At 45.4% G+C, this 20,496-nt stretch overlaps 1 protein-coding gene across 1 annotated transcript in view; it reads left to right on the top strand.

Annotated features, from left to right (window-relative positions):
* The window catches only part of VWA3A (von Willebrand factor A domain containing 3A), a 69,925-nt gene that overhangs the window by 24,528 nt on the left and 24,901 nt on the right, over positions 1-20,496 (top strand). Inside the window, 10 exon segments of the mRNA XM_050774052.1 lie at positions 1,099-1,205; positions 5,575-5,700; positions 6,848-6,956; positions 7,199-7,264; positions 8,677-8,802; positions 10,772-10,907; positions 11,320-11,423; positions 12,944-13,024; positions 13,483-13,577; positions 15,604-15,723. Coding sequence (XP_050630009.1) covers positions 1,099-1,205; positions 5,575-5,700; positions 6,848-6,956; positions 7,199-7,264; positions 8,677-8,802; positions 10,772-10,907; positions 11,320-11,423; positions 12,944-13,024; positions 13,483-13,577; positions 15,604-15,723 — 1,070 coding nt within the window.

Genomic DNA, 20,496 nt, shown 5'->3' with positions numbered 1-20,496 from the left:
AGAGCTCCCATGTTTCCCTGGAAAGAGGATGTGAAGACTCCTGCATAGCATAGCACAGCACAGGGCTTCTGGCCCTTTCTGGATGGAGGAGCTATTCTGGTTTCTTTGGAGTTATGGTTCCCATTGGATACTCACCAGCTCTAGCTTGAGAGCAGTGAACAGGCTGGTGTTGCCCATTGCTCCATCCCCAACTCACATCCATAGTGGAGAAGCTAAGAACTAGAGTCAGATGGCTGGAGTCAAATCCCAGCCACCTCCACCAATTCCAGGCCATGTGACTGCGTTAACTAATCTCTCTGTGTCTTACTTACCTCCTCTGTAAAATGGGGATGATAACAGTGACTACCTAGGGTTGCCATAAGGGTAAAAGGAGCTTGTACAAGTGAAGTGCTCTGTGAGAAGTCTTCTCATAAGTGTGCAGTGAGAAGTCTGGCCTGGAGAGAAGCCTCTGCAGCCTGATGTGGTGTGGACAGGCTATTTTCTTATGGGTACCATGGCAGCAACAGCCCGTTGTATTTTGTACAGGTCCTGCAGAGCCTTTATGAGGCTCAGTGTGGGGCTGTCCTCCAGACTTGTTCCCTGTTCCTGGTCTCAGTGGATGTCAGGGGACAGGTTGCAGAGCAATCTCCCCCTTCATGACAAGTCCTCAGGACAGAGTTTCCAAAGATCCCTCAGGTGGAGTGGTCTACTATTAGCCAGGGCAGAGCTCATGGGGTGGCATACAGGTGGAATTTCTAGCTGGCCAGGAAGAAGAGGGAGAAGTTATGGATACTCACCAGCTCCATCTCCAGCTCACATGCCTTAGAGAGAAACCACTGCCCCGACCTCTGTCCTCCCTCTCCAGGTGCCACAGGTAAGTGCCAAGGGGCCAACCATAGCACACTGAGATGGCAGCCCAGATGCTCATCCCACCCACAGGAGGCCCGGCAGGTGGGAAGCAAATGTTGGCTTGGGGCTGGCTGCTAAGTCCAGCCTCAAGCAACCATATTTCAGCACAGCTCAGACCCAGCCCAGAGGGGCCGGCTAAGGCGAGAGAGGCAAAGCCAGGCTCCACATTCCCCTGGCTATGGGAGCCAGTGACGTCCTTTTGTCCAACAGAGCCTCATCGATGAGCAGCTGAGCCACAAGGAGAAGCTATTTGTCCTGTCCTTTGGCACCAACGCCAGGTCCCTCTGGCCGGACCCCATGGAAGTCAGCGCCTCTGTGTGAGTGGCTTTCCTGCCTGACGGTGATATTGACTTTTTCATTTTCCTCCCTAACCAGCAGAGTCTTTATTGAATAATTCAACTGCAAACCCCAGGACACTACTAGGTAAGTGAGTACAAAGAGACAACTCACAAAAGCAGAAAAAATTTTTGGAAAGATGGCCATGCAGCAGTTCATAAACTGACAGATAAGGTGACCACAAGACCCGTTTTTACCCCCAAACTAGCAAAGATAGTTTTATTATTGTGAAAATAAGACATACATGTTTTTAAAAATTCCAACAGTATGAAAGGATGATAAATAATAGCAAATGAGTCCCCCTCTTTTTTTTTTTTTTTTTTTTTAAAGACAGGATCTCATTGTGTCTCCCAACCTGGAGTGCAGTGGCACAATCATAGCTCATTGCAGCTTTGACCTCCTGGGCTTAAGCAATCCTCTCACCTCAGCCTCCTGAGTAGTTGGGACTACAGGCATGTGCCACCACACCCTGCTACCTTTTTATTTGTTTATTTAGACAGGGTCTCTGTTGCCTAGGCTGGAGTACAGTGGTATAATCTTGGCTCACTGCAACCTCCACCCCATGGGTTCAAGTGATTCTCGTGCCTCAGCCTCCCAAGTAGCTGGGACTACAGGCATGCGCTACCATGCCCAGCTAACTTTTGCATTTTTTGGCAGAGACAGGGTTTCACCATGTTGGCCAGGCTGGTCTCGAACTCCTGATCTCAAGTGATCTGTCACCTTGACCTCCCAAAGTGTTGGGATTACAGGCATGAGCCACCACACCCAGCCATTTTGTTTATTTTTGTAAAGATGGGATCTTGCGATGTCGTCCAGGCTGGTCCTGACCTCCTGGCCTCAAGTGCTCTTCCAGTCTTGGCCTCCCAAAGTGCTGGGACTACGGATGTGAGACACTGTGCCTGGCCCAAAATAGTTCCTTATATCACTTCCACAAATAATATTTGCACACACATGCATCTATGTGTTTACCTTCTTATTTTGACATAAACAGGACCTATATAACACTGCTCTGTGCTTTGGCTTTCTAGCTGGTCTTGAATCTCTTTCTCTGTCAATGCATACAAATCTACCTCATTTGTTTTAATGGCTACGTAGTACTCTACTGCATGGATGTCCTTTAGTTGGGGGTTTCTAGCCTGGGGTTTTTTTTGAGGGATAGAAGGGAGGTATGTAAGAATTTCTATTTATCCGGTGAGTAGAAATTTCTTTTCCATGAAAGGAATGTCCTCAGTCACCCACCATGTGTTGGTTGCCATACTAGGTACTTTGCATGGATGATTGTATTTAGTATATATAGCCACCCCATGGAATAGGATTATTATCCTCATTTTGCAGATGAGAAAATGCAGACTCAGCTTAGGGAAGATGCCCAATGCGGCAAAGCCAGGATTGGATTCCAGATCCCAGGAAAATGCACGTGCTTTGGCCAGGGCCAGTTGCTCATGCCTATAATCCCAGCACTTTGGGAGGCCAAGGTGGGAGGATCGCTTGAGCTCAGGAGTTTGAGACCAGTCTGAGCAACCCAGTGAGACCTCATCTCTACAAAAAATTTAAAAATTAGCCGGGTGTGATGGCATGTGCCTATAGTCCCAACTACTCGGGAGGCTGAGGTGGGAGGTTTGATTGAGACTGGGAGGGAGGTCGAGGCTGCAGTGAGCTATGGTGCTCCAGCCTGGGTGACAGAGAGAGACCCTGTCTCCAAAAAAAATTTAAAAGTTAAAAAAAAAAGCATGTGCTTAGATTTCTAGGAGGGAGGCCCCCTCGCCAGCACTAGCTGTAAAGAAGAGCCCTTCTAGATAGAGAATTGCCCACTTCTGGCCCTCTGGCTTTGAATCCCAACCCCAACAGTCACTGCGTGTTCTTGACAAGTCCCTTAACTCTCTCATTTGCAAAACAAGGCCAATCCTACCCACTCTTCACAGGACTGTTATGGAGATGAAATGAAAACAAAGTACCGGGCTAGTGCCAGGTACTCAATGAACGAGAGCATTTTGGTGAAGGAGAGCATTTTGTACTCTGATTTCCACTTTAGGTGGAGCAGTGACCCCTGGGTTGTTAATGGATGGCAGCCAAAAGTTCTGCATCTTCAGGAACTCCTAGAATTCTCTTGTCATATCCCTATGTCATATCTTTACCATGTGTACTATTGTTTTGTTTTGTTTTGTTTTACTTTATTTTATTTTATTTTATTTTATTTTATTTTATTTTATTTTATTTTATTTTTGAGATGGAGTCTCACTCTGTCACCCAGGCTGGAATGCAGTGGTGCGATCTCGGCTCACCACAACATCCATTTCCTGGGTTCAAGAAACTATCCTGCCTCAGCCTCCCAAATAGCTGAGATTACAGGTGTGCTCCACCATGCCCTGCTAATTTTTTTTTTTTTTTTTTTTTTTTTTTTTTTTGTATTTTCGGTAGCAACAAGGTTTCACCATGTTGGCCAGGCTGGTCTCGGACTCTGACCTCAAGTGATCCGCCCTCCTTGGCCTCCCAAAGTGCTGGGATTACAGGCGTGAGCCACTGTGCCCGGCCTACCATATGTACTATTGTTGATTTTTCTTTACTTCAATTCTATTTATTTTTTATTGAAAGAAACTTGTTTTTTTTTGTTTTGTTTCGTTTTGTTTTGAGACAAGGTCTTGCTCTGTCACGTCTGGAGTGCAGTGGTACAATCATAGCTTACTGCCATCTTATCTCCTGAGCTCAAATGATCATCCAGCCTCAGCCTCCCCAGTAGCTAGGACAACAAGGGTGTGCCCAACTAATTTTTTAAATTTTTCCTTTTTTGTAGAGATGGGGTCTGGCTATGTTGATCAGACTGGTTTTGAACTCCTGGCCTCAAGTGGTCCTCCCTCCTCAGCCTCCCAGAGTGCTGGGATTGCAGGCATGAGTCACTGCTCCTGGCCTGAAGGAAACTTTCTATCAATACCATAACTGAGAAGTTCATATCACTTGCATGGTTATACTTCTATAATCATGTAATTATATTTCTATAATTAGAAAGCAACCATATATCTTTCTTTAATGGCTTTGAGGAAAAAAAAAGCAGCCATATAAATAAATACAATGAGAGAAAAACAATGGTTTTAAATTCCAGCTTAAATCTATTGGCTAGAGAAGGCGCTAGACCTGGGACTTGTTCTTGCTGTTCAGAAAGGAGACTTGACAGTTATGATCATGAAAGATGAACTTATTAGCACCACACTGAGATTTTCTCTTTCAGATTTTTGATTTTTTGAAGTAGAAAGAACAGACCTCTTTCACTAGTGTTGTGCAAAATTTTAGCCAAGAAAGAATCAAGTTATTTTTCTTCTCACCAGTGGTGTATACCCCAACCCACGTGGGACATAAGCCACACAGCCATAATGCTTTCTCTTAGAGCCTTCTTAGGGTCGCGGAATTAACTCCATGCCTCCTGTTGAGGGCTGGCTCCCAAGAGAGTAGCCATGGGGAAGAAGGAACTCAGCCCCAGACCCTCACATAGCACAATTTCTAAAAGCTCAGATCTTAGAGTCAGACCTGGTTTGAAATCTCAGTTTTAAAAGTTGCTTGCATTATCACCTTGGGCAAGTCCTAACTCAGTTTCCTCATCTGCAAAATGGGAATAAAGGTACTGCCTCAACAAGTTATCATTAGGTTTAAATGAGCTAATATTTGTCCTGGGCCTGGTACCTAATACTACAGGCCAGGTGTAGGGTCTCACACCTATAATCCCAGCTGTTTGGGAAGCTAGGGAGGGGGACCTCTTGAGGCCAAGAGTTCAAGACCAGCCTGGGCAACACAGTGAGACCCCCATCTCTCCATAATTTTTTTTTTTTTGAGATAGAGTCTCACTCTGTTGCCCAGGCTGGAGCGCAGTGAGAGTGGCACAATCTCAGTTCACTGCAACCTTCCACCTCTGGAGTTCAAGCAGTTCTCCTGCTCACCCTCCCAAGTAGCTGGGATTACAGGCATGTGCCACCACAGCTGGCTAATTTTTTTTTGTATTTTTAGTAGAGATGGGATTCACCATGTTGGCCAGGCTGGTCTTGAATTCCTGACCTCAAGTGATCCACCCACCTTGGCCCCCAAAAGTGCTGAGATTACAAGCATGAGCCACTATGCCCAGCCCTCTACATAAAATATAAAAATTAGCCGGGCAGGATGCCACACACCTGCAGTCCCAGCTACTTGGGAGGCTGAGGCAGGAGGATCGCCTGGGCCCAGGAGTTCGAGGTTACAGTGAGTTATGATTGCACCACTGCACTTCAGCCTGGGTGACATAGCCAGACCTTATCTCTAAAAAGAAATTAAAATGAAATTAAATACAAACAGTCTTATAATTAGGTTGCCGTTGTTGTCTCCCCCCAGCCTCCAGGAACTTAAGCTCTGGGTAAAGACACTGCAGCCTGATGGAGGCAGCAACCTGCTACAAGCTCTGAAGAAGATCTTCACTCTCAAGGGGCTGGATTCCCTGGTGGTCATCATGAGAAGCTGGTAGGTCTTCTTTCCTAAGCAGTTGACATACTACACGAAAGGAACTGAAGAACCAAACCACTGTTTGAGAAAAGATTGGCCGGTCACAGTGGCTCATGCCTGTAATCCCAGCACTTTGGGAGGCCAAGACAGGAGGACTGCTTGAAGCCAGGAGTTTGTGACCAGTCTGGGCAACACAGTGAGAACCTATCTCTTAAAAAAAGATAAAAATTAGCTGGTCATGGTTGTGTGCACCTGTAGTCCCAGCTACTTGGGAGGCTGAGGCAGGAGGATTGCTTGAGCCCAGGAGTTTAAGGCTGCAGTAAGCTATGATTGTTCCACTGCACTGTAACCTGGGTAGCAGAGTGAGACCCAGGGAAGGGAAGGGAAGGGGAGGGAAGGGGGAGGGGAGGGAAGGGAGGAAGGGAGGAAGGGAGGAAGGGAGGGAAGGAGGAAAGAAGGAAGGAAGGAGGAAGGGAGGGAGGGAGGGGAAGGAAGAGGAAGGAAGGAAAGGGAGGGAAAGGGAGGGAGAGAGAGGGAGAGAGGGAGGGAGAGAGAGAGAGAAGGAAGGAAGGAAAGAAAGAGAAAAAATCATCAATCATGGCTCTTCACACATACATGAGGGAAAGATCGCAGTCACAGGCAGAAAGAGAGAGAAAAAGAAAAAGAGAGAGAAAGAAAGAGAGAGAAAAAGAAAGGAAAGAGAGAAAGGCAAAGAAACAGAATGAAAGAAAGAAAAGAGAAAGGAAGGAAATAAGGAAGAGAAAAAAAGGAAGGAAGGAAAGAAGGAAGAGAAAGAGAAAAAGAAAGAAATGAAAAGAAAAAAAGAAAGAAAAAGAAAGAAGAAAGAAGGAAAAGAAAAGAAAGAAAAGGAAGGAAAGAAGGAAGAGAGAGAAAGAAAAGAAAGAAGGAAAGAAAGAAAAGATCATCAACCATGACTCTTCACACACACACATGAGGGAAGGACTGCAGTCACAGGCCACCCATCTGCAGAGGAGGCAGGGCAGCCAGGCCTGCAGTCCACCTAGCCCTGCATCCCGCATAGGTGACCTGGGACACAGGTGGCCAGTTAAGAGTGGGTAGATGTTCCTTGGGAATTACCATTGTGCTCTGAAATGTTCTCAAAGTGATCTGACCTGGGGTGTCCACTTTTCTGCCTTGTCCCCAGCCCAGATCAGCCTTCTGAAATCCTGTCCGACTACATCCAGCAGTCCACCATGGGAAGAGACCTCATCATCCACTTCATCACCTACAGCTGCGATGATCAGATGCCCCCTGTGAGTGCCCGAGATTCTCTGAGATGTCCCTTGGCTTTGGTGGTAGTCAGTTGGGCTGGCCTTTGAGGCCTCATGCTTGGACAGGCCCCCGAGTGTGGATGAGAATGCCCCTGTCCTTGTGCCTGGTTCTCCCTTTGGTAAAATGGGAAGCTTCAGTTAATTGGGAGGTTCAGTCAAGGAGAAGGCTTACTGGAGTATTGGTGTTGCCCTAGTGAGGGGTGACCCTGGCCTCATCCCTGCAGGCTGTCCTGAAGAACCTTGCAGAAGCTGTTAGGGGCTACTACCACTGCTACAGCCCAAAGATGGAGGTAAGCCCTTCTGGCAACACGTGGCCCCTCTTCTTCTCTCCTTGTCTGCCTCCAAGGTTGTACCCAGGAGGTCTGGGCCAGGACCATACTATACACTTGTTTCTCCTTTTCTCCCTGTCCCCACCTGTATTCAATGAGGTTACACAGGTAAAATCGGGTTAGAATGAATATGTGGGAAGAACAGGGACAACCTGAAGTCACAGGAGATGCTTTGGTCAGCCTGTATGATGCATTGATTGCATGCCTGGGAGCCCAGAGGCCTTTTAAAACCCTGCCTGCAGAATCCTCAATCACTCTCCAGTTGCCGTTAATATAGGCCCCAGCCTAGCTCTGCTCCCCGCAAAGCACTGAGTCTGAATTGCCTTGATTTTCTCTCCTAGATCAACTCCTGCTACTGCAGGGGACCCACTGCAGAGCAAAATGAGCAATCCATTCTGTACCGATCCATCCATTACTGTCCTTGTCCCAGTTAATAACTAGACATCAGCCACCCTGTGTTCACAAGGGAGGCAACGATTAGCAAACATGTGTGTAGATCCATTTGGAAGATTAAGAATGCAATCATCTGGTCGCTCCCAGGCTGTGTCTTGCCTACCGTTAATAACCATGAGTAAATGAGTGTTTGCATCTCACAAGTGAATTCAAAGGTCACAAGGTCCCTGCTTGTCATAGCAGGGAGCCAAACTCAGGCAGCACCCTATCTTGATACCTCATCATCTGGACTCTCTCTGTAGGTGACTCACACTACAGAGGTTAGAAAGGTAAAGTAAATGACTGAAACTGACTGGTTTAAGGAATATTTTATCTTAAAACCTGTGACTTGACCAGGCATGGTGGCTCATGTCTGTAATCCTAGTGCTTTGGAAGGCCAAGACAGGAGGATCATTTGAGGCCAGGAGTTTGAGACTACCCTAGGCAATATAGTGACAGCCCATCTCTACAAAAAATTTAAAAATTCACCTGGCGTGGTAGCATATGGCTATAGTCACAGCTACTCAGGAGGCTGACACAGGAGGATCACTTGAGCCCAGGAGTTCGAGGCTGCAGTAACCAATGATTGCACCACCGCACTCCAGCCTGAGTGACAGAAAAAGACCCTTTCTCTAAAAATAATAATAAAATAAATAAATAATAATTATTATTATAGCCATCCTAGTGCATGTAAAGTGTTTCTTTATACTTTTACAGTTAGAAAACTCTTCAATTGTTTTAAAACACAGCAGGTCAGTTGCACAAATGGAGCACAGCATGTCTGCAGGCTCTTCCTGGCACATGGGTAGCAGTTTATAAGGCCTAGTGGAGAGAGTCTGCCCCTCTGCCTGGGCATTGGCCTGGCTGCTTGCCCCTTCCTGGGTTGGCCTCTGCAGGTAGCCTAGTGATTCTGGCTGGCTGATTGCTCTTGCTACCCTCAGCTCTACACCAGCCGGGATATGGATGAGCTCCTGGCAGAAATTCAGAAGGCCCAGAGCCTCCTCAGCCACATGCAAGCCCTGAGGCACAGCAGCCCCTGTGAGGCGCTCACCTGCACCATGGAGGAGGTAGGTGGTGTGAGTGCCAATTCTGGGGCCTTCTCCCAGCAGCACTCAGCTGGCCTTGTTCCCCTTTCTCACCTGTTCATAGACGGCACAGCTGCCGGTGCCCGTCACTTCCTAAAATCGAAACAAGGCAAGGCCCACCCTTCATTGCACCCCAGAGCTCTGAGTTGGGTGGGCTGGGTGGGCCCACCATGGTGCCAGAAAGATCCTGGTGGATTTACTAACTGTAAAATTTATCTCAGAGAAAGATCAGCAGGCTCCTGCCACCCCCTCTGTCTTGTCACTCCCCTCCCTTACCCCCAGTCTGGAGAATCATGAAAACCTCAACCACCCAGAATAGGCTGTCTTGAAGAGAGTCATTCTCACCTCAGCCACGGCTCACACCTGAAATCCCAGTGCTTTGGGAGGCCAAGGCCAGAGGATCACCTGAGTTCAGGCATTCAAGACCAGCCTGTGCAACATGGCAAAACACTGTCTCTACAAAAAATTAAAAAATTAGCCAGGCACGATGTCATGTGCCTGTAGTCCCAGCTACTCAGGAGGCTGAGGTGGGAGGATGATTGAACTTGGGAGGTCGAGGCTGCAGTGAGCCATAATAGCACCACTGCACTCCAGCCTGGGCAACGGAGCGAGACCCTGTCTCAAAAAAGAATTTTAAAAATGTATAAATACAATAGCAACAATTAGTATTAGAATTATAATAGTTCTTGGCCAGGTGTGATGGCTCACACCTGTAATCCCAGCACTTTGTGAGGCTGCAGCAGGTGGATCGCTCGAGGTCAGGAGTTCAAGACCAGCCTGGCCAACATGGTGAAACACTGTCTCTACTAAAAATACAAAACTTAGTGAGGCGTGGTGGCAGGCACCCGTAATCCCAGCTATGTGGGAAGCTGACTCAGGAGAATCACTTGAACCCAGGAGGCAGAGGTTGCATTGAGCCCAGATAGTGCCACTGCAATCCAGCGTGGGTGACAGAACAAGACTCCATCTCAAAAAAAAAAAAAAAAAAGAATTATAGTAGTTCTCATTTATTAAATGCTCATTATAAGATAGGCACAATGTTCAATTATTTAAATGTTTTATCTTAACAACAGTCTGAGTTAAGTATATTATTACTTTTTATAGATGAGGAAACCGAAGCTAAGAGGTTACATAACTTGCCTAAGATTGCAGAGATAGAAATAAATTGAGTTTGGATTGAACCCAGGTCTAAGGCCCAAAACCTTGCCAAGAGTTTCCAAAAATGAAGTGCATGTACTACTTGTAGTTTGCAAGATGATTTTATGTGGTGCATGGATTAATATATTTTTTAAATGGTATCTATTTCAAACTAGCTCATTATGGTCGTCATAGATCTTCTTTCTAAAATTGTGAAAGGGGTTGAATTTTTAAACTTAAAGAAAATTAATAACTAAAAAGCTTTAATGTTACATGTTGATTCTTAAAATATAATAATACAGTAGTACTCAGATATAGCAAAATTCATGAAGGCAGTGCTCAAATCTCTGAAGTTTGGGACTTGCTGTTCTATGTTTTACTTCTACATTCACTATGTAATTTAACCTCTCAGAGCCTCGGTTCTTTACTTTGTAAATGTGGCCACAGGGTGGCCATGTCAGGGCTCACTAAGTGATTTGCTGCAGGAGTTTTTAGTTCTCCAAAGCATGGAGGGGTGACCTGTCATTTTGGAGTCCGTGGTGCTGATCTTCCCGGTAAGGTTAGGGAGGGAGCCGGGAGCATAGGCCACTGTGAGAGCAAGCGAGTTGCTGGGTACTCCTCCCTCTTCCCCTGGAAATTCCAGAAATCTCCAGAGAAGGGGAGGGGATGACGGAAGGGAAAGGCAAAACTACCTTTAATCTACTATGGAGTGTTTAAGATGCTCCACTTGCGTTGACTGGGTGGAGGGTGAAGACTGAGGATTTTTCAGCTCTAAAATATGATTATGTAATGAGGGCTTTCTCATTTAATTTAGATTTCCACAGAGATTGCAAATGGGCTACTCATAAGCCTCTTGCCTAAACCCCCAAAGCATGACGCTCCTCTCACCATTGAGTTTCCAAACTTGGACAAGACTTCTGCAGAGTGGCTTAAGGTCAATGGTCTGAAAGGTAAATCTCCAAAGAGGGCAGAACCCAGGAAACAGGTGACTGACTAAAAGGCTTGAATCCGGCCGGGCACAGTGGCTCACATCTGCAATCCCAGCACTTTGGGAGGCCAAGAAGGAAGGATTAGTTGAGACCAGGGATTTGAGACCAACCTAGGCAACATAGCAAGACCCCATCTCTATAAAAAATAAAATTATCTGGGCGTGGTGGCATACACCTATAGTCCCAGATACTCAGGTAGGCTGAGGCAGGAGGATACCTTGAGTCCAGGAGTTTGAGGATACAGTGAGTTACGATTGTGCCACTGCATTCCAGCCTGAGTGACAGAGCAAAACCCTGTCTCAAAAAAATAAAAGGCTTGAACCCTTTGGAGCATCCCAGGCAGTGCTTACAACCTCAGAATTTATTTTTTCAGCCAAGAAATTAAGTCTGTATCAGGTCCTGGCACCCAACGCATTCTCTCCTGTGGAGGAATTTGTACCTATTCTCCAGAAAACAGTATCATCAACTATCCATGAGGTAATTCAGATTCATCATTTTCTCCAGTCCTCTGCAGGAGAGCTCCCTGGTGGCTTTTCCCACCTTCTTAAATGTTCTGGCAATAAGAATCACCAGGGATTCAGGCTTCCCACCCAGGACCCTAGAATGCACATCAAATCCACTGTAGCTGTTGGTTTTCAAAGATCTGAAAAATTGAACTCGGGAGATGGGGCAAGAGGGATAAATCAGGTACCACGGTCACCTCCTCCATGAAGGTTTTCTCCTCCCAACTCAGACAGGACAGACTTGCTGTCTTTATGTCCTTGCTGTACCTAATGCAGACTTCTGCTATTGCTCCCATAAAGGGTTAATGCATGAATTTTTACATATTTAAATCCCCATCAAGTATGAAGTATAAAGAGGGAACACTCTTCTCTAACTCTCTATCCCCCATGTTTAGTATGAGTAGGAAATCAATGAATGTTTACTGGATGGCTGAGAAGGTAGTTGGAAGGAAGGTTGACCAGAAGAAGGAAAAGAATGATGAATGAATGGAAACGTAGATGGATGGATGGATGGATGGATGGATGGATGGATGGATGAATGGACGAATGGATAGGTGGATGGATAGATGGGTGGGTGGGTGGATGGATGAATGGATGGATGGATGGATGGATGGATGGATGGATGGATGGATAAATAGATGAGTGGATGGATGGATGGATGGATGGATGGATAAATAGATGAGTGGATGGATGGATGGATGGATGGATGGATGGATGGATGCATGGATGCATGGATGGGTAAATGGATGGGTGAATGGATGGAAATCTGAACAGGTGGAAGGGGAAAATGGAAAATGGAAGGATGGATGACAAAATGGAATAAAGGACAAATGAAAGAATGAAAATAGAAATTAAAGTAAGGATGGAAGGATGTAGGAGTGAAAGGATGGAGAAATGAAAGGAAGGAATAATAGGTGAATAGAAAGATAGCAGAAAGATGGAACACAGGAAGAGAGAGGAGTAAGGGACATGTAGGTCTAGCAGTGCATGGATGAATGACTAGATGGATGGAGTGAGAGAGAGATGGATATGTTGACTTGGTGGAGGATGAAAAAACAAGATGAACAAATTGGATTTTCAAAGCATCTGTGAAGGCCTGTCTAGGTTTCCAAACCTAAGAAGCTATGGCCAGTATATTTTAAGGTCTCCAACTGTGCTCTCTTTTACTAAAACCCTCCAACCATATCTTCATGACTCTGATGTTCAGAAAAGCCTCAGGAAGACAGCCTGAGAGGCTTGCTGTCAGGCATGGTCCATTCAGGGGATCACTCTCTCTAAGGCTCTCTACTTCCAGTTCCAGACAAGGCAATGGACCTGGTGGTGGTGGCATTGCGGGGTGTGTGTGGTGGAGTTCTGGGAGGGAGTTCAATCTAACCTCGAATGTGTTCAGAGCCCACTTCCCTCTCCTGCACCTGATTTGGAGAACCAGTGCCCAAATTAAACTACATGTACTTCTGTTCACCTGCTCACCCTCCTGCCCTTGCCTGAGAACAGAAGGCAATGATACAATTTGAATGGCACGATGGGACAGTGAAGAACATTCATGTGGACCCACCCTTCCTCTATGAGTACCAGGTCAGTGATGGGTTCAATCAGTCAGAAAATGGGGTGCAGGAGGCGGAGATGGGAGGAGGGTTCCCTGGGCTATGGAGTCACCAAGCCATTGACTAAACTCCCTCTTGTAAAGAGGGACTGTGTGCTCCACCTACAGGCCCCCTGGAGCTTTGGCCACCTCCTCCCCAAGCAGGGACCTCAATGCCTCAAAAAAAAAAAAAGAAAAAAAAAAAGCCTCTAATCCTCTGGGGAAAGATCTCCTTCCTCCCCCATTTGATGCAATGAAATACCGTGTGGCTCTTCCCTTCCTGGTCTTGTGGCGAATTTGTCCATGATTTAGTGGAATGATTATACTGCCTGGATTCCCAGGGACTTGACACACCATTCCCTGAAGCCCACCTGGGTACACCTACTTCCCCTCAGGCCCCTTGGTTGCTCAGCCTTTGAGCAGCCGCTCACTGTGGCCCACACCTCTGCAGAAACAGCTCAACAGAGCTATGCGGATGTACGAGAGGCGAATCGAGTGGCTCTCCCTGGCCAGCAGAAGAATTTGGGGCACTGTCTGTGAAAAAAGGTACCTTTCCTAAGCAGGGTTCTTATCCTTCGTGGGTCTGATGTGTGACATGACGTTTATCTGACTCATGAATTCCCTGTTGGTATCATCAGAAGCCATCACTTAGATTAGGGATTGGGAATCTCTCAGCAGAACCCCCAGGGGAGGAAAAAGTCACCACCACCATCATTGATGTCAATAATATCATCGTTGTGTCACTGAGCATTTTTGCAATCCCAGCGCTTTGGGAGGCCAAAGTAGGAGGATCGCTAGAGGCCAAAAGTTTGAGACCAGACTGGGCAACATAGTGAGACCCTGTCTCTACAAAAAATAAAATAATTAGCTGGGCATGGTGTTGTACACCTGTAGTCCCAGCTACTTGGGAGGCTGAGGCAGGGGCAGGAGGGTCGCTTGAGCCCAGGGGTTCAAGGCTGCAGTGGGCTATGATTGTGCCACCGTACTCCAGCCTGGGCAACAGAGCGAGTCCCTGTGTCTCAAAAAAAAAAAAAAAAAAAAAAATCACACCTCCTCCCTGGCCAGAGCAAATGGGTCATGGATGAATGGATCCTCCCACCCAGCCAGAGGTGTGATGTTCTGATTGGCCAGGGTCAAATGCCTATCCCTGAAGCTTGCAGTGGGCTCAGTTTCACTCAACTCAAATTGACTGATAGAGGCAGAGGTGTTTCCCAAAGGAAAATCAGGATGCTGTTGCCAGATGAGGTAATGGATGCTGAGTTGGGAGAAACAATAGTTATCTATCATGGCCATTATTATGATTCCATACCTTGTTTGATGAATTAACATTTATAAATTATTATATTTTATAATACTATACATCTATTATTATTATTATTATTATTATTATTATTAGAGACAGGGTCTCGCTATGTTGCCCAGGCTGGTCTCAAACTCTTGGCCTCAAGAGTTTCTTCTGCCCCAGCCTCCCAACATGTTGGGATTGCAGGCATGAGTCACCACACCTGGCCACTATACATCTATTATGTAATTTTGTTCTTGAAGCAACCCTATGATGAGTCTTACAAGTAGTTTATAGTTAAACTACTTAAACAAAGATCAGAGAGGTTTTGTGACTTGCCTAAGGCCACACAGCTGGTATGAAGTGGAACTTGAACCAAGGTCTTCTGACTGTAAATCACATGGATTTTCTTTTGCTATTCATAGCTGTCTCAAAATGAGAATGGGGCAGGAGGTAGGAATATAAGTTTGAAGTTGTAAAATGAGAGAAAGAACGAATGAGGCTAGAGATCTTAAAACAGAGAGCAAACAAAAAGATAAAAATATTTTCCAAGAGGCCCAGATATACCTAATTCCTCATGTTACTTGCTCACCTGGTTTTTGCTTTCCCTACAAAGACCCCAACCTATGGCGGGTGTAGTGGCTCATTCCTGTATTTCCAGTACTTTGAGAGGCCAAGGCAGGAGGATCACTTGAGGCCAGGAGTTCAAAAACAGCCTGAGCAACATGGGCAGACCTGGTCTCCACAAAAAAAAAAAAAAAAAAAATTTAGCTAGGAATGGTGATGTGTGCCTGTGGTCCCAGCAACTTGGGAAACTGAGGCAGGAGTATCTCTTGAGCCCAGGAGGTTGAGGCTTCAGTGAGCCATGATCACACCACTGCACTCCAGCCTGGGCAACAGAGAGAGACCATCTAAAAAAATATATATATATATATATGTATGTATGTATGTATGTATATTCATATTCTGACCTATAAAAATATTGAATGCTAATTCTTTAAAGTAAATCTATGAAAATCATTATATGAAGCCCCTACCCCTTAAACCACCTCCACCATGAGGCTTTATTCCATTACAGCATCTCTTGGGAGAGAAGGGGGGTTCCATGACCCCATTAATCTACCATTGTAAGCCCACCTCTGTTGGCCTCAAACCACAGAGAAGATTTTGGCCAGCTATGAATTTGGCATGCAAAATTCCCCTGGAAAAAACTTTAAATAGTAAAATGGAACAAAATTAACATTATCTCAGAGATTCAGTTCTCCTCTTAAAGCTCGTGTTTCCTTTTAGGGTGGTTGTACTGCTTGATATCTCTGCGACCAATTCCATGTACATTATTCATATCCAGCACTCCCTGCGGCTGCTGCTGGAGGAGCAGTTATCCAACAAGGACTACTTCAACCTCATCGCGTACGTGTCTCCTGGCTCCTGGGGGCAAGGGTTGGTTGTGTGTGTTTGGATGTCATCGTTATGCTGAGGCTTTGGACATTGCCAGACGACAGATATTGACGTCATGGTCACCCGGCCTCCTAGGATAGCCATCGGTTTATCTGATTTGGATGATCTTGTTTGAAGCATTGAATAATTAAATGGTTACAGGACTGTCCTACTGGGGCAAAGGTGATAAGTGACCCCAAAACACACTGCTTGATCAACCAGGATAAAGTAATTCAGCCCATTGGCCCATTTGGCTTCCAAGACAAAACAGGCAGAAGAGGAAAGGAAGGACTCCAGCCATGCCTTAGTCTCAGTCCTCAGCCTGACTCCAGCAAGCCCCACCTTTTCAAGTATTTAGGATTCCAATTCTAAATTTAAATTAAAATTGTATATATAAATTTGGCCGGGTGCAGTGGCTCACACCTGTAATCCCAGCACCTCGGGAGGCCGAGACAGAGGATCATTTGCATCCAGGAGTTTGAGACCAGCCTGGGCAACATAGGGAGACCCCCATCTCTGTTTTAATAAATAAAAATTATACATATACATTTAATTATGTGTGTGTGTGAATATATATATATATAAATCGTATGCAATTTTTAAAACTGTATAGTTTGGAATTAAATACAATGAAGATCAGAGAGGTTTTGAAGATTTGAACTTTCTTCAAATTTATGTATAGTTTTAAAATTATATATAGTATATATAGTTTTAAAATGTTAATATAGTTTTAAAATTGTATATTATATGTAATTATAGTACATATCTAGCATTTTAAATTTAAAAACTATATATATAGTTTGTTTTTGTTTGTGTTTTTGTTTTTGTTTTAAGATGGAGTCTCACTCTGTTTCCCAGACTGGAGTGCAGTGGCTTGATCTCAGTTCACTGCAGCCTCCTCCTCCCAGGTTCAAGCAATTCTTCTACCTCAGCCTCCCAAGTAGCTGGGTCTACAGGCACACACCACCACACCTGGCTAATCTTTGTATTTCTAGTAGAGACGGAGTTTCACCATGTTGGCCAGGCTGATCTCGAACCCCTAACCTCAAGTGATCCTCCTGCCTCAGCCTCCCAAAGTGCTGGGATTACAGGCTTGAGCCACTGAGGCCAGCCATAAAAACTATATATATAATTTTTAAAATTGCATACTATTTTAACTAACAAGGGAAGACAGAGAGAAAAGGAACCCACTTAAAGAGTAGATTTTTATACAACCTCAAACCAAATAGGGCATTTTCTAAACCTATTAAGTCAACAGTTAGTATTAGATATTATTCTGTACCAGAGCCCAATCATTCCCTAATAAACTCTACAGAAAAATATTTATGGTAACATTATAGACAAGGAATTTTATTTATTCATCTACCCATTCATTCATTCAGCAATGTTTCATTGACAATCTGCCATGAACCAGTCCCTGTGCCAGGCACTGGGGAGATGGACATGAAGACACACAAAACCCATCCTCGAGGAACTCACAGCCTAACAGTGGGAGACAGGGATGTTAAGAAGTGCTATTAAGTGTTTTCTATAGAAATGAGTAGATAGCTAGGTATGGGACTGCAAGGTATCAGTGGCAGGATCAGTTCATTCCACCTGTGAGGAGTAGGCTCAGGACATCTTCATGGAGCAAGTGCCCCTTCCGCTGAGTCTTGATGAATGAGTAGGTGTTTGCCTAGCACCTGAGAATGATGGGATAGGGAGAAATGGTGTTCCAGGTAGAGGCAACAGCATGAGCAGGAGCGTGAGGTATGTTAGAGCTTTAGGGACCATCAGGTAGTTCAGCATGGATATGGGGGTGAGAGGGAGAGAATGTGCATGACAGAAATAACAGGTGATGGAGGATTGATATAGGCCATGCTCATGAGTTTCCTGTGCTATAGGATATAAAGGCACTGGAGGATTGCAAGCAAGGTACTAATACGATCAGGTTTGCATCTTCAAATGCTCGAGCAGTGCTGTGAAGGAGGAACTGAAGGGATGTAATACCGGAGGGAAGAGACCAGTTTGACTCTTGCAATTGCCTGCCCTAGTGTTGAGTGGGCTTAAGCCAAGGCACTGTGAATGGAAGAAATAGTGTGTGGCCAGTAAGAATGGCCATTATTAAAGTCAAAAAATAACAGGTGCTGGCGAGGTTTCAGAGAAAAAGGAACAATTACACACTTGTTGGGAGTGTAAATTAGTTCAACCATGGTGGAAAGCAGTATGATGATTCCTCAAAGACCTAAAAACAGAACTACCATTCAAACCAGCAATCCCATCCCTGGGTACATACCCAAAGGAATATAAATCATTCTATCATAAAGACGAATGCACATATATGTATATTGCAGCACTATTAACAATAGCAAGAGATGGAATCAATGTAAATGCCCAACAGTGGTAGACTGGATAGAGAAAATGTGGTACGCATATGCCACGGAATACTATGCAGCCATAAAAAAGAATGAGATCATGTTCTTTGCAGGAACATGTATAGAGCTGGAGGCCATAATCCCTAGCAAACTAACACAGCAATAGAAAACCAAATACAGCATGTTCTTACTTATAAGTTGGAGCTAAATGATGAAAACACATGGACACATAAAGGGGAAAAACACACACTGGGGCCTATTGGAGGGTGTGGGTGAGAGGAAGGAGATCAGGAAAAATAACTGATGGGTACTAGGCTTAATACCTGCGTGATGAAATAATCTATATAACAAACCCCCATGACAGGAGTTTACCTATATAACAAGCCTGCACACATACCCCTGAGCCCAAAATAAAAGTTAATCAAGAAAGAGGTGCATGGAGGCTGGGCACAGTGGCTCATGCCTGTAATCCCAGCACTTTGAGAGGCCAAGGTGGGCAGATCACGAGGTCAGGAGATCAAGACCATGCTGGCTAACATGGTGAAACCCCGTCTCCACTAAAAATACAAAAAAATTAGCCAGGCGTGGTGGCGGGCACTTGTAGTCCCAGCTTCTCAGGAGGCTGAGGCAGGAGAATGGCATGAACCCAGGAGGTGGAGCTTGCAATGAGCCAAGATCACGCCACTGCAGTCCAGCCTGGCAATAGAACAAGACTCCGTCTCAAAAAAAAAGGTGCATGGAAAAGATTTTGGGGAGTTAGAATCTACAGAATGTCGTCCCTGGCTGTAGGGGGTGAAAGAATGGTAAAGAGAAGATGATGCCCAGATCTCTGAAGGGAAAGATGGTTTTAAACATCCAGAGTCTGAGACACTCCAGAGTTTGGAGAACATTAGGAGGAGAAGGAGCTCCAGTGAGGAGACCTAGCCAAGAAACAAGGGGTTTTGAGCCATCAGCATTTTAATTATATGAATGAAATAAATGGTAGTGCAGGGATCGCACCTGTGGAGATGCGAAGGGGAGAGAGAAGACAATCAAAGGCAGCACTTGGGAAATACCAGCATTTGAAGGGTGGGCAGAAGAAGGGAACCACCAAAGGAACACAGGAAAGGAGAACCCAGAGAGGTGGGAGGAAAACAAGAGAGAAAGGTGTTGGGATGCTATGTTAGTCCGTTCCTGCACTGCTATAAAGGAGTATATGAAGGTCGGGCGCGGTGGCTCACTCCTGTAATCGCAGCACTTTGAGAGGTCAAGGCAGGTGGATCACTTGAAGCCAGGAGTTCGAGACCAGCCTGGCCGACGTGGTGAAACCCCATCTACTAAAAATACAAAAATAAGTGGGTCTCAGTGGTACAGGCCTATAATCCCAGCTACTCCAGTGGCTGAGGCATAAGAATCACTTGAACCCAGATTTATTATCCAGCGATAATAGGGATATATTTCCACTGGTGGGGGAATGGAGGGCATTGTTCATCTCTACCAGAGAACACCCCCAGGGTGGAAGTTTGACTGCAATGGGTTGAAGAGGTGAGGAAGTGGTGGTATATTGTGTTTCCAGGGAGCTTGTCCACAAGGGGAAAGAGGAAAGAGCGAAGTTGCCCATAGAGTAGCTTGCCGGTGGAAGGAGGATGTTCTTGTCAAGTATAGAGAATCTGAAACAGGTAGAGAGGTGCTGGGGGCAGAGGGAAGTGGAGAGAAGTTGGGAATGTGTGGATGTGAGGGTGGAACTGTGGGGCAAAGTTTCAGAAGAGATGGGTGATGATGAGGTCAAAGGCCAGGTGGAGGAATTAATCTCAAACTAGAGAGGGGACAACTTTTCATTCATAAAGAGTATAAATCCCCTTCCCAAGGATCTTAAATTCTGTCTTACAGGACAAATGAGACAATGTGGGTTTTCTGGATTTGGGGGTTTATTTGTTTGTTTTTTGAGACGGGGTCTCGCTCTGTTGCCCAGGCTGGAGTGCAGTGGCACAATCATAGCTCACTACAGCCTCAGCCTCCTGGACTCAAGTGATCCTCCCACCTCAACCTCCTAAGTAGCTAGGTCAACAGACATGTGCCACTATACCCAGCTAATTTTATTTTGTAGAAATGGGGTCTTGCTATACTGCCCAGGCTAGATGTGTATTTTTTTTCTTTACCAAATCCTGTTGATTACATAGACGTGTATTTAAAAAAACAAAACAAACAGCACTTTGGGAGACTGAGACGGGCAGATCACAAGGTCAGGAGATCGAGACCATCCTGGCTAACACGGTGAAACTCCATCTCTACTAATAATACAAAAAAAATTAGCTGGGCGTGATGGCAGGCACCTGTAATTCCAGCTACTCGGGAGGCTAAGGCAGGAGAATGGCGTGAACCCGGGAAGCGGAGCTTGCAGTGAGCCGAGATC

This window comes from Macaca thibetana, chromosome 20, assembly GCF_024542745.1.
Source record: "Macaca thibetana thibetana isolate TM-01 chromosome 20, ASM2454274v1, whole genome shotgun sequence".
Taxonomy (NCBI): Eukaryota; Metazoa; Chordata; class Mammalia; order Primates; family Cercopithecidae; genus Macaca; species Macaca thibetana.
The sequence above is the reverse complement of the archived record's forward strand: the minus strand, read 5'-3'. Positions and strand labels throughout refer to the sequence as shown.